The sequence below is a fragment of the Primulina tabacum genome, chromosome 11, assembly GCF_025594145.1.
Source record: "Primulina tabacum isolate GXHZ01 chromosome 11, ASM2559414v2, whole genome shotgun sequence".
Lineage (NCBI taxonomy): Eukaryota > Viridiplantae > Streptophyta > Magnoliopsida > Lamiales > Gesneriaceae > Primulina > Primulina tabacum.
The window spans coordinates 5,044,180-5,058,670 of NC_134560.1; the positions used below are offsets into that span (position 1 = coordinate 5,044,180).

The 14,491-nt window shown below is 36.7% G+C and overlaps 1 protein-coding gene across 2 annotated transcripts; it reads left to right on the forward strand.

Annotated features, from left to right (window-relative positions):
* The first annotated feature begins 9,276 nt into the window (after positions 1 to 9,276).
* Positions 9,277 to 13,897, forward strand: LOC142518875 (serine/threonine-protein phosphatase PP1 isozyme 3-like). 2 transcript variants are annotated; one of them, XM_075621697.1, is made up of 4 exons: positions 9,277 to 9,638; positions 12,105 to 12,664; positions 12,748 to 12,975; positions 13,416 to 13,897. In XM_075621697.1, the coding sequence occupies exons 1-4, from the start codon at positions 9,464 to 9,466 to the stop codon at positions 13,455 to 13,457; spliced, it is 1,005 nt and encodes a 334-aa protein (XP_075477812.1). In that variant the 5' UTR covers positions 9,277 to 9,463; the 3' UTR covers positions 13,458 to 13,897. The 2 variants fall into 2 exon arrangements, with proteins under 2 accessions (XP_075477812.1, XP_075477813.1); XM_075621698.1 differs by having other exon boundaries at positions 9,278 to 9,638; positions 13,482 to 13,897.
* The last annotated feature ends 594 nt before the right edge of the window (positions 13,898 to 14,491 follow it).

A 14,491-nucleotide genomic window follows, 5' to 3' on the forward strand; every position in this document is an offset into this window, starting at 1 on the left:
GGCCTTGGCAATTTTGATTGTTTCTCGGAAATCAGACAGACCCTCATCAACATTGCGAACAAACCCTTGAGACACCAGTATCCCATAGATCAGACTGGGAAATGGGAGTTTGGATGACTTTAATCCCCCATCAGCATACTGCATCACAGTGTAAAATACCATACGCCCAAAATTAAGAGTGCCATTGCCAATGGCAAACAGAGTCAGTGCTTGAGATTTGGTAACCACCGTGGTGTTTGTGGACGGCGTCCAATTCCGGGTGGCAACCTTGTGCAGGACAGAGTATAGGGTCGTGAGTTTAGCAGCTGAGACCTTGTGTGGATGGGCAGGGAATTTGCCAATCAATCCCAGTTAGTACAGAGACTACCTCATCAAGATCTGGTGGAGGGCCTTCAGGAACAGATGGTGTGCTGTAGTAATCATTAATGATTTGCGGGTCAAAGTTATATATCTTGTTCCGTACAAAAACCTTGCCAAATTTGGCCGATCTTGGATCACTGACCCCCGATGAGAGATTGCCATAGAATTCAGCCACAGCTTTATGGCAATAGGGCAATACAGATGAGACGGTAGAGAGCAGACCACGAGTTTTAAGAAACTCGATCAAATTGTTTCGGGAGAAGGCTGCCATATCAGCGTTGCGTTCTTCAACAAACTCCCTGTTGGTATAGAGATCCCAGTTGGAGAGTGACTTCTCAGTATAAAACTTGGAGTTGTAGCTACCGTCTAGATCATACTCGCTAAGATCAGTGTTGTCAGAGGTGTCGGCAACATCGTTGACAGTATCCTCGTCCACTGCCTCGTTTGTTTCAGGGGCTTCATTGACTGCAGCAGGAGTATCAGCAAAATTGCTGGAATCAGTGGACTTTTCAGTTTTTTGGGGAGCGACAGGGGCGTCACTTTTTTGATTTTTCAGGTTGGCCATAAATTGGGCCAACGTGATTTCTTCTGCAGTGGAGGGAGAGATCTCTTGCGGAGGAACATGGGTTGTTTGCTCAGTGGTGTTAGTGGCATTGATGGAGGTGGACTTGCCTTCTGTAGGCGGAGGGGCACTCTTCTTGCGGGCCCCAAACTCATAATTCGCATCATCAGAGTCATCACCGGAGGTGTCTGCTGGATCAATCAGCGAGGAGCGAGTGGATGGCTGACCCTTGTATCGGAAACGTTTGCCCGGCGTGAGGTCTGGGTTATACCCAGCTTGTCGTTTTGAGCGTCTTTTTGGAGGAGAGGGAGGATCGAAAACCCTAATGATAGGTGGGTTATCAACATCCTGTGGATTACCAGGCTCACCTGGCTGAATAATCTCCAGGGGCACTGCGTCTTCAACAGCAAGTATCAAAGGTAGCGGCGATTCCACAGTGGGTGTTGTAACAGATGTTGTCGTGCTGGGGGCAACATCATATGTGTTTCCCATTTCACTTCGAATATCATGGGGGTCAAATCCCTTTCCTGCCATTGATAGTAGATCGAAAATTAATTTACGAACAAGGAGGAAAGTAAAAAATTTTGAAACAATGAAATATTCCTTCAGAGAAAAATTTCGAGATGCCGCTGTGAAATTTAGAGAACCGATTAAGTAAACAGAGATGAATTAGGGGGTGTAACTCACAGAGTTAATAATGAGCGCACAGTACAACGGTAAGAAAATTAGTAACAGATTATTCAAAAAGAACAACGGGTAGAAAAATAACCGTTATTGCCTTCAGAGTTTATCGCAATAATTTTGTGCAATATCAGTTCAAAAATTAACTCCAGTCATAAAACCCACATCGAATTATAGCTCCACTTACCATCAAGGTGCACATTAATTCGATTTCCTGCGAAGATTGGATTTGTCACAAAACGTCTTTGTTGTAATACAAATAACCTCATTACCCAATTCACACTGTTATGTTTATGCATGACTTATGGATGCCTAAAAACAGAATGGAACATAGATAAAAACATGAGAGCAAATATGAGATATGTTTACAGATGAAGTGTTGTCACAAATGTTGGCAACATCTCCAGTCAACACCCACAGTTCCTGAAAACAAAATTTGATAATCTTCACACTCAGTGACTTAATAATCTTTTTAACCTAGAAGTGGTAGCTCCCACACTAGAGGAACAGTCTTCATTGGACTCCTCTAGGTAGCTTTTTCCATTTTCTTCTATTTCTGTGTTAATTTTAGAAGGGGTAGCTCCCACACTAAAAGCATAGCCTTCGTTGGGCTCTTTTATGTAGCTTTTTCCATCTTTACTTCTAATCACAGACCCATCACTTGAATTTTTCAATTTTACTTCGTTTACTTGTCACATTGGTTAGAGTCAAGTGACCACACTTCAAATCTTTCTGTGACTAAGTTCACATGTAAATGTGTTAAGTTTGATAACAAGGAATTGTAGGTGCAACAGAAAATTATGCTACACATGTTCAACACATCATATCACAGTATGAATGCAATGCAGAATGTCTAAGTCCTATAAATGTATATGCAAATGAGATGTTGTCCGAGATGTTGTAACATCTGAGACAACATCCAAGAATGATTAGGCAGAACACATGCTGAGAGATTTCCGAAAGTTGGAAAATCTCTCAAAATCCAATGCTTTGGTGAATATGTCGGCCAGTTGGTTATTTGTATCAATAAACTCCATTTGGATCAATCTTTTCTCTACAAGATCTCGAATAAAATGATGTCTTATGTCAATGTGCTTTGTTCGAGAGTGTTGTACTGGATTTTTTGAAATGTTAATTGTACTAGAATTATCACAATACACGACTAAGGATTCACTTTTAAGCCCATAATCTTCTATCATTTGATTCATCCATAAAAGTTGGGTGCACGTATTTCCAGCTGCCACATATTCTGATTCAGCAGTGAAAAGTGAAACACAGTTCTGTTTTCGACTATGCCAAGAAATCAGATTATTGCCAATATAGAAACACCCACCAGAAGTGCTTTTTCTATCATCTAAATCCCCAGCCCAATCAGCATCAGAAAATCCTACCAGGTTTGAGTTGGTTTCATGTGTATACCATAATCCTAATTCAATTGTTCCTGCTATGTAACGTAAAATACGTTTAACAGCTTTCAAATGAGAATTTTAGGATTGGATTGATATCTAGCACATAAGCAAACACTAAACATGATGTCAGGCCGACTGACAGTCAAATACAGGAGGCTACCTATGATGCTACGATATAAGGTGTTGTCAACATTTTCGGCAACATCATCTTTGCACAATTTCTCACTCGATCTGATAGGAGTTTTCATGTGTTTTGGGTTTTTATTTGCAAATTTCTTAATCAAATTCTTAGCATACTTGCTTTGACTCAAAAAGATGTCATCATGCATTTGTTTAATTTGCAAACCAAGAAAGAAATTTAGCTCACCAACCATGATCATTTCAAATATAGATGACATGCACTCAACGAAATCATCAGCATGCTTTTGAGAGGAAGAACCAAAGATTATATCATCAACATATACTTGACAAATAAGAATCTCACCTTTGGACTTTTGAATAAAAAGAGTTTTGTCTACCTCACCTCGTTTGAAGCCAATTTCGAGTAGATATTCAGTCAATCTCCCATACCATGCACGTGGTGCTTGCTTCAAGCCATAAAGTGCCTTCTTCAACTTGTATACATGATCCAAATGGTATGGATCAAAATACCATTTAAAAATGCACTTTTAACATCCATTTGAAAAAATTTGATTTTCATGTAGCATGCAACGGCTAGTAGTAGTCTGACTGACTCAATACGGGCTACAGGAGCAAAGGTCTCATCAAAATCAACCCCCTCAACATGTGTGTACCCTTGAGCAACCAATCTTGCTTTGTTTCTAATGATGTTTCCAGACTCATCGGTTTTATTTTTGAAAATCCATTTTGTACCAATTATGTTACCATGGTCAGGAGGTGGAACCAAGTCCCACACATCATTTCGAACAAATTGCTCAAGTTCATCATGCATAGCATTAATCCAAAACTCATCTTTCAAAGCTTCGTCAACATTTTTAGGCTCAATATTTGATATAAAACATGAAAATCTAACCTGTGAGTATGTAGAACTCATGCAAATCAGTCCAGCCATTTTTCGGTAATCAATCTTTTCTTTCTTCCGAGTTTGAACATCTCCACGCATGTTTCCAATTATTTGAGATGATGGATGGTTTTTCTGAATTTTGCTTGGAATACACGATCCATCATCTACTGTATCATCATTGCAATGCGGTTCTTCAGATTCAGTGTCTTCAGTGTCACATGTTGTGCCAGATGTTGCAACATCTGGGGCAACATCTGCATTTTCCAGTGAGATTGGATTGTCCAGAAGGTCTTCAACGTCATCTTCAGCAGTTTTCCTCTTGAGATCTGCACAATCATCAAACACCACATTAATGGATTCCATAATAGTCCTAGTTCTTAGATTAAACATGCGATAAGCTCGACTATTTGTGGCATAGTCCAAAAACAAACACTTGTCGCTCTTTGAATCAAACTTTGCAAGTTGATCCCTGTCATTCAAAGTGTAGCAAACACAACCAAAAACATGAAAATATTTAAGGTTAGACTTCTTTCCCATAATGATTTCATAAGAAGTCATGGTTGAACCACTTTTTAAATAGACTCTATTCGATATATGGCATGCTGTATTAAGGGCTTCAGCCCAAAAACGCTTTGAAATATTCTTTGAGGCTAGCATCACCCTTGCCATTTCTTGCAGAGTCCTGTTCTTGCGTTCGGCAATGCCATTTTGCTATAGGGTTTTTGGTGCTGAAAATTCGTGTGAAATACCTTTCCTATCACAGTAGGATGAGAAGGATATGTTTTCAAATTCTTTACCGTGATCAGTTCTGATCCTTCTCACTTTTAAATTGTGGAAGTTTGAGATTTCTTGTGAGCAATTGTTTAAACACATCATAAGTGTCCGATTTCTCCCTAATGAAGCTCACCCATGAAAACCACGAGAAATCATCAACACACACAAAATAATACTTCTTACCTCCAATGCTTTCTACTTCCATGGGACCCATAAGATCCATGTGCAGTAATTCCAGAAAAAAAAAAAACAGCATGTTGTCCCAGATGTTGGCAACCCTGGGTGCGACACAGCGTCTGTTTTCCCTTTTGACAATCTCCGCACACATATGATATTCCAGATGAAAGATTAGGCATACCTCTAACTGCATGGTACTTACTCAAGTTCTTCAAGGTTTTGAAATTTGCATGTCCGAGTTTTTGATGCCAAAGGTCAAGTTCGGTGATTTGCACATGTTTGCACGAAAGTTCCTCACTTATTTGATATCAATTATCCGAAGACCTTGTACCTGTCATTATGCACTTGTCAGATTCATCAAAAACTTCACAAGTATGTTTATCAAACTTAACAAGCAAATTATCATCACACAGTTGGCTTATGCTTATCTAATTTGAATTTAATCCTTCAACATGAAGCACATTGTGGAGCTTTGGTAGTCCTTTAACTTTCAAAGTACCCTTTCCAACAATTTTTCCCTTAGCTCCCCCTCCATATGTAACTTTGCCACCTTTTTGCTCAACATAATTGGTGAGACATTCTCGTGATCCAGTCATGTGACGGGAGCTTCCACTATCAAAGTACCAATGACCTGCAGTGTTAGTTTTTAACGAGGTATAAACAACTTTACAATGAGTTTTTACCTTTGGGACCCAAATTTGTCTTACTGTAGGTCGATGGTGGGAGGTGTTGTGGAAAGTGTTGGACAACATTCGGGGCAACATCCGACTCGACTTTTGATTCTTGCGATCATCCCTGAGTTTAAAACAGTAGGGCCTGATATGACCAGGCTTAAAACAAGTAATGACATACATACCTGCGTTTTCTTTTCTTAGCGATTGGTGCAGCATGTTGTCTTTTGATGAAGAGATTTTGATTGGTGAATTGGATTGTGGTTGTGGAGATGTATCAGCTTTTCCCTTCACAAAAACCGTAGACTTGGAAGATTCACCTATTTCAAACACACTGTCTTTGAACCCTAAGCCTTTCTTGTCATCTCTTCCCATCAAAAGTATGGATTCAAGCTTGGATGTGCTTGAATTAAACTTGGACAAGGTTTCAGTTGCCTTTTGAAGTTCTTCTTTAGTCTTACCAAGTTCCAAGTCCTTTTTGCTCAAAATTACTTCAAGTTTGGCAACTACGGCTTTTAGTTCAACGTTCTCCTTCATGAGACTTGAGTTCAACTTGTTTCTTTTGGTCCAATCTTCAAACAACCCTTCATAAAGCTTTTGCACACTCTCAAGAGTGAGTTATTCATAATCAGCTTCTGATTGATCATCTCCACTCAAATTTCCTAGAAGTTGTGGATTTCAAACATACTGAATTTTTGCAGATGTTGCGGCCATGTGTGGCAACACCTAGGGCAACACCTAAAGGATTCACCTGCAGCCAGCAATTTTCTGTAAATAGTGCAGTCAAGGAGGTTTGACTTTTTTCATCAGTGGATTTCTCCTCAGCATCGGATTCTTCATCGCTTAGAGACACATTGTAGCCTTTGTTTTTTCGCAGTCGGTTAGCACATTCATTGGCATAGTGTCCAAAGCTCTTGCATTCTCTACACTGCACCGAATCGTACCTTTTTGAATTGTATTGTCCCTTGCCTTCATTCCGTGGCTGAAATTGTTGCTTGGCAGGGTACTGTTGTGACTTTTCAGGTGCTGGCATGCTAGGAAATTTATATGGTTGTGCATTCTTCTTTTTATCTCGGATTCTTTTCAAGTAATCACCAAATTTTTTTGTGATAAAAGAGATAGAATCCTCGCATAGATCAGAATCATTGACTTCTTGAGATATTTGAAGGAGTTCATTATAGGAGTCATTTGAAGCTTGGAGTGCAATTTTTTTCCCTTTATCCTTCTTCTGCATGTCCAAGTTCATCTCGAAAGTACGTAATGAACTGATAAGGTCTTCCAATGCCATCTTAGAAGTGTCCTTAGCCTCATCTATTGCGCAAATTTTTATGTTGAATCTTTCGGGTAGAGAACGGAGGAATTTGCTAACTAGGCGCTCATTTGAGATAGCTTCTCCAACACTGAATGCCTCGTTAGCAATTTCCCGTAGGCGACGATCATACTCAAGTATGTTCTCAGATTCTTCCATCCTCATCATCTCGAATTTGGAAGTAAGCATCCTTAATCTGGTTCGTCGCACACTCTCAGACCCTTCACAGTGACTTTGGAGAATATCCCATGCACTTTTAGCCGAAGTACAGTTTGTGATTAAACTGAACATGTTCATGTCAACCGATGTAAATATAGCATTCAAAGCCTTTGAGTTGTGGTTCGAATTTTGCACTTCATCAGCAGTCCAGTCAGTTTCAGGCTTTGGCCGTTTGTCACCCTCTTGATCTATCATGACTGGTGGAGTCCATCCATTGATGACACGCTGCCATGCCCGTTCATCTAGAGATTTTATATAGTATCTTATTTTGACCTTCCATAGGCTGTAATTGGTACCATCTATAACTGGTGGTCGAAGTGCTGCGCTTGCAAATGAATTGTCCATCGGATTAGCTCTGTCAAACAAAAACAAAAACCAGAATCAGCACTTAGTATATCAAGAACCTGCTCTGATATCACTTGTTAGAATTATTTTGTCCGATAGATGCTACAAATAATAAGACTTTCTGTATAGGATGTAAAACAGTAAATTTGTGTTTTATCAGAATTAAATGTTGTGCCAGATGTTACAACATCTCGGACAACATCTATATGCAGCGGAAAATTAACTTTTATAACACAAATTGATTTGAAATAAATAGATGGACAAGATTAAATATGCAATTATAATACTTGTGCGGTGCCTTATGGCAAAAATTAATCACTAGAAAAACCAAATCGTTTACAAAAATCTAACACTAGTGATTATGACAAAATCAATTTCCTCAACAAGTTGAGAAAACAAATGCTTTCTAAAAAACAAACAACCAGAATAAAACTAAAACAAGAAAGCAAAAACTTGATCCCAGAAACCACTATCAACTAGATGCAATCTTCAGTCAACATCGTTACGGATGTTGTCTATAGATGTTGGCACCATTCAACTTAACACGGGAATCACCACTCCAAACAGCAACGGCTTCGAGAATAATTTTTCTCTGTAAATCTCTGCAACGTGTGTGTATGTATGGTCGATATTGAAGCCGCGGCTATCAATGAGCTTTTCTTCTTATTTATAGGTGAAGAATCATATCTCCTCAAGGAAACCTAAAATACAAGGAAAGTGAGAGTTTTATTAGGAATAAACTCTTTTTAAACACTAATACCATATCTCTTGAATTAAGATCTCATTATCTAAGGAAGGTAAAATCATATCAAATATTTGCTCAATCAAATTAACAAGGAAAACTCTATTAGGAAAATAAATAAAATATATCATTTAAAATCGAAATTTTATTTCCCTTCAGAAACATCGAAAATTATTAGAAGAAAATCTTTCACGCTCAAGTCCAAAAAACCGTAGAAAACAAGAAAAACTTTCTTTTGAAAGATAAACGACAACTTGTCTTTACCACGAAAATGACCTCGTATTTATAGATTTTCCTTGTCGAGTTATGGGCCCTCTATTGTGCCTTAATTTAAATATTTAATAGGTAAAAAAACCCATTTAATTTAATTATTAAAATAGATAAGTTAACTATTACCCCCAGAATCGAAAATACTAAAAAATAAATATTCGATAATGATTGCATAACATAAAACGAACTTAACGAATGTTTTGTGACATTTGGAGTAGTTAACTTTAGTCTAATATTTTCCAATTATAAAAATATTAATTTTTATTCAATAAAAATATCATAAAACCTATTTTAGTAAATTTGAATCTAATCCATAGCTAAAATATCTTAATAAAAATATATATTTAGGTCTCTTGTGAGACAGGTCAATCCTACCGATATTTACAATAAAAAGTAATATTTTTTTATCTATTACCCAAATAAGATATATGTCTCACAAAATACGACCCATGAGATCGTCTCACACAAGTTTTTGCCAAAATATATTTTTGAATTTTTAAATGATCCATAAATCTATTTGTCATATGTCAATACCACAATATATTTATGGGCAATAAAAAATTTCTAATCTCATGTCAATACCACGATATATATAATATATGTGATCGTACTTTTATAAATTAAAAAATTATAATACAAAAAAGTAAAATGAAAATCGGATGTTAAATAATAAAAAGAGAGAAGAGTGGAGAGTGGACACGAATGTTTCATAAAATGGCATTCCGTCCACCAATCAATAAATAAAGGGGTGCAAAACTAAAGTCTTCCATTTTAAACCCTCGAAGAGCACGCATACCCCACGTTCTTTAGTCAATCTTCGTTATACGGGGGGGAAAAAGAATACTCAAGCCTGGAAAATTCGGTAACTTTCTTGATTTAATTTTGCTTGCATCCAGATTCGTTGGATTTTGGAACGGGATATGAATTCAACGGCGCTTGATGATATAATCAACCGTTTGCTGGAGGTGAAAGGGAAGCCTGGGAAGCAGGTTCAGCTCTCGGAGTCAGAGATCAAGCAGCTTTGTTTGCAGTCCAAAGAGATTTTCTTGAAACAGCCTAATCTTCTCGACCTCGAGGCACCCATTAAGATCTGCGGTATGATTTTACTATAATTTTGGGCTATTTTCTGAGTATATTTGAGATGGGTTATTGGTCTCATGGGGTCCTTTTTGTTTAATTTTTATGCTTAATTGGCGGTTTTGTTGAAGTTTATTGATCATCTCGCTGTGTCTATGCGTTTCTTTTCTTTTTTCCAATTTAATTTTCCTGTCTTGAACTCTTAATTTATTTTTTTTATTTTACTTGAAGTGGAATAGTATTGATAACAAGATTAAATTAGATGCATAATATACATACATATGAGTGTGAATTTCTCGTTTTTAAGTATGAGATTTGTGTGTGAGAAATTCCACATTAGGCGTACGACCGCGTAATGACAGCTAGCTTTTAAGGTTTGTCTCTTCCGAGAATTACGACATGTTGTGCTATCACTTCGTGCTGGATGATAACAGTGGATTCACGTGTAACGTTGAGCTTAACCTTTTTAATTTGATTGGCTTGGCTCTAAAAGCTTAACAATTGCAAACTAGAAACTCTTTGTACTTAAACTTCTCGTATGTTTATTGCTTATAATCCATAAGGGTGTCGATGATTCTTATTGTAGGAAAATGTATAATTACGATGATTGCGATTTGTGGAAGGACTAACGGGATCTTTCCTGAAATATAGCTGTATTTGCTAGCATGCGAGTCATATTTCAGGATTTGGATACTCTATTGTGACTGAAAACACAGTACTTGGTGATTTGCTTTCGTCTGAAAATTTTTCAAATTTATTTGATATTGTGTGAGATTCATCAGATAATCAACTGATCATTTCGTGTCGTGTAAAAAAATACATAGCACCAGATATTGTGTTTTTAACCAAAGTAAAGGATGCAAATACCATATTATCACATAACATAATCTATAACTCCTGCCTTTCTTTTACACTGTTAGTTGGGTGTATCGAGGCTATTGTCCAGCCTTGTGTAAGATGCTCAAATACGATGGCCGACAGTGCTCTGATATTTGACTGGAAATCTTTGTCTGATGTTACCCTATGTTCTGCTCTTTTTATTACTAATTCTGACATCATTTTCTTCTCTCTTTTTTCTTTTTTTCTTTTTGGTGCCAAAAAAGTTCATTAATACATATAGGAAGGCATAACTGGAGGATATGTCATCCTCCTATTTAAGTTTTTTAGGTTTTAAACTGAAAAGCTACTTACGACTTACTAATAGAAAGTACACAAATTTTGACTTCGACTAATTTATTTTTATGATAAATTCATATTTTGACATATTTCTTTGATTTAAATGAAGTGATTTTAATCATTTAATTTGTATTGAGCTAACTGTTTTTACCACTCTATCAACTTGCTGCTCTTTTTTTTTTTAAATCGATAATTCGGTCCAAACTTTGTTGTGTTGGCAAATGAGGGAAAATTTGAATGGGAAAGGATCCTAGTGTTGGGGTGTGATGGTGATGTGGTAATAACTACTATACTGTCTGCTTGTTGTTTTAAACATATTTCTGGAATTCTTGAGATCAAAGACTTCAAATAATTTAATAACTAGTATTTTACTCGGGTAATGCAAGACTTCAAATAATGATTAAGTTTTGTAAATATGAGTGTTTGAATAATTACTTAAAAGTATTGATAATGTAATGAATACATTTAAATTTTATTATATAAAAAAATGTTTACATCATTTGAGATAAAGCTCAAAGGAGGATAACAATATTTTATCATCAAATTGACATCTTTACAATTTCATTCGATTTATTGGATGAGTGAAACTATTACTAATAAAAAGAATAAAAAGATATTTAGATAACCATATATTATTTTGTCTATTAAAATTTCAAAGAATAAATTAATATTTTTCAGAACTCAAAATTCTCGTCATTTATTAGATGAATGGTGCGTTGAAGTGGCGCTGTTTGTGTTTCTATGTAAATGTACCCATGTTTTGCCGTTTTACTTCTTTTCTGAGTATTTTCCTGTGGTTTTGGAACAGTTCAGGGAAAAGAACCCCGGGATGCTTCTAGATAAATCCCCCACGTTCCCTGTTATCTTCTATAGTGTGGAAAATTGTGTTTGTGATTCGTAATTTATTTAGTTAATCATTTTAGTCCAACAGGTACATACTGCCAGACTATTGTTACTGAGCATGTATTCCTCACTGATTTTTTTGTCCATAATTGAGTTTCAGGTCGAATGCATTTAGTATTGAATGCCTGCTTACTTTAATATTTGCTTGGGATGATTGCTTGATTAAAAGTTTCTCAATGTGTTCAGTGTGCTAGAAGTCAATGTGGTAGTTTTTTCTCATTCTCTGTGTGTCATCATTTCTTGGTTTTCCTCATAGAAGTCAAGCACATGCACCTCTTGCCTCGTTTTTTCCCTCAATTCAGTTTTATGGATGATAACTGTTGATTAATTCGAGGTTATGTTTAATCTATTTTCTATCAAGCTGTTCTTTTTTGGTCTTGCTTATTCTTATAACATATTTTACAGGGGACATTCATGGTCAATATTCTGATCTTCTTAGACTCTTCGAATATGGGGGGTTGCCGCCAAAATCTAGTTACTTATTCTTGGGGGATTATGTAGATCGTGGGAAGCAAGGTTTAGAAACAATTTGCCTTCTACTCGCCTATAAAATAAAGTATCCTGAAAATTTCTTCTTGCTAAGGGGCAACCATGAATGTGCATCGGTCAATCGTATGTATGGATTTTATGACGAGTGCAAAAGAAGATTCAATGTACGACTGTGGAAAATATTCACAGATTGTTTTAACTGTCTACCTGTTGCGGCTCTAATAGATGAAAAGATTTTGTGCATGCACGGAGGACTTTCTCCTGATCTCCAAGATTTGGAGCAAGTTAGAAATCTACATCGTCCTACTGATGTACCTGAAACTGGTTTATTATGCGATCTTCTTTGGTCGGATCCGAGTAAAGAAGTCCGGGGATGGGGTATGAATGATAGGGGAGTGTCATATACCTTTGGTGTAGATAAGGTGACAGAATTTCTTCACAAGCATGATCTTGATCTTATTTGTCGCGCCCACCAGGTTTGAACTTACGTTATTACCTTATTTTTTGTTGATATGAATACGAAAATCTGGTTATCGATTGGTCATCAGAATTATCACAGGTAGTTGAGGATGGATACGAGTTCTTTGCTGATAGACAACTCGTTACAATATTCTCGGCACCTAATTACTGTGGAGAATTTGACAATGCTGGAGCAATGATGAGTGTTGACGAGACTCTGATGTGCTCTTTCCAAATATTAAAGCAGGCTGAGCAGAAGCCTAAGTTTGGATTTGGGAGTACAACTACAACAACAACTAAGCCGGCCACTCTGCAACCAAAAATGAAGGTACAATATTACTTCTACTTGATACCTGATACAGTAGTTTCACACGTTATGCTGAACCCATTGATGCACCTAAATATACCATATACCTACTTATTTAATTAATTTTGTATTAGTTAATTCTGAAAATCCATTTTTATTCTTTATCATCTCTTCGAGCTTTGATATAATGTAGCTTATGCCTAAATCAATGTTGTCATAGTTTGCTTTCGAGAATTTCAATATTGATTTCACTCGTTCTGTGCATATCTTGTTTTACTTTCATTTTACTCCTGTATATGGTGTTAGATGTTTCTACTCTGCATGAAGTGAGATATGCCTATTGCGTTAATTAACGTGGAATCATGAAACACACATACATTGAGATCGACATATAAACAATTTATGGAGTTAAAATAATAGACTGTTACCCCTTTAGTGGCGTGTTTTGTTGGTGTTTTCAGGAAAGTATATCTCCCCTTTTCAGACCAAAGCAACAATATTAATTCCAGTTTCATTTATCTTTGCAGTCATTCCTTGGTAGAAAAATAGGATGAAATCGATTTCCCTAAAAAACACCTGTAAGTTTAGGATATGGCGCTGATGGGACTTGGGAGACAAACATTGTCTTCTACTTTGACAGTCAACTTTTACCTGGGTGATAGCAGACCAGAGTTATGCGTAGAATATATCTCACCAGAAGAAAACTGGGAGGACTGTAATAATTAATTTCCCAATCTATTGGGGGACTTGGATCTTTTGTGATGCATTCATACATGCCGCAAAAGGTAAATACCGAGACGTCGAAACACCCTGTCTAAATCTGTCTCTGTATAATGTAAAGTGTTCTCTTGCTGACATAAAATGGTTTTAAGAGTTTTCACTGTATAATCATCACCTGTGGCAATGGGGGGCTCCTTATGTGCTACTGTTGGTTTTTACTCCACCTGGGTTCTTGGTCATGTCGGGCACTGCAAGAAACGTGTGAGCTTGTGGACAAATTTGTAGTACCCGGAGGTTTGTTCGAATTTGTTGAGATGAGATGTGGAAATTTTCATAACTCGATACTTTAATTCAACGTAGCAAAATGAGGGTGACCGACGAATTTGTGGTGATTTGGTTCAGCGTAAGCCGATGCAAACCAACCTGAAAAGGATCGGCCGGATCTCGTAATATTGAGGGCATCGGAATAAGAAACTAAAACCCACAACCTAAATTTTGCACAAGAACAAAGAAAGATCCCAACTTGGAAACAGGATCCTTTAATCACTTACTCAGAACTTCTTCCGCGGAAAACATCCTTGCAAAGCATCTTTCTCAACAAATCCTTGACTTTGGAGGAAACCAACCCGAACACGCTCTTCGGGAATCTCAAATTCGTATAATGACAAGATTGATAGGTTATAGTAATAATATAATGACTGATATTTAATATTTTACCATAAAAAGTTATAATAATATAATAATAAATAATACAAAAATATTTTTTCCATTTAGTATTAATATAGTTTGTATTGGAAATTATATTAAAAATAATACT

Coding starts and splice junctions, on each gene's coding strand:
- LOC142518875 (XM_075621697.1), top strand. CDS start 9,464: ATGAATTCAACGGCGCTTGATGATATAATCAACCGTTTGCTGGAGGTG. Junction 9,639..12,104: donor GGCACCCATTAAGATCTGCG/GTATGATTTTAC, acceptor CATATTTTACAG/GGGACATTCATGGTCAATAT. Junction 12,665..12,747: donor TTATTTGTCGCGCCCACCAG/GTTTGAACTTAC, acceptor GAATTATCACAG/GTAGTTGAGGATGGATACGA.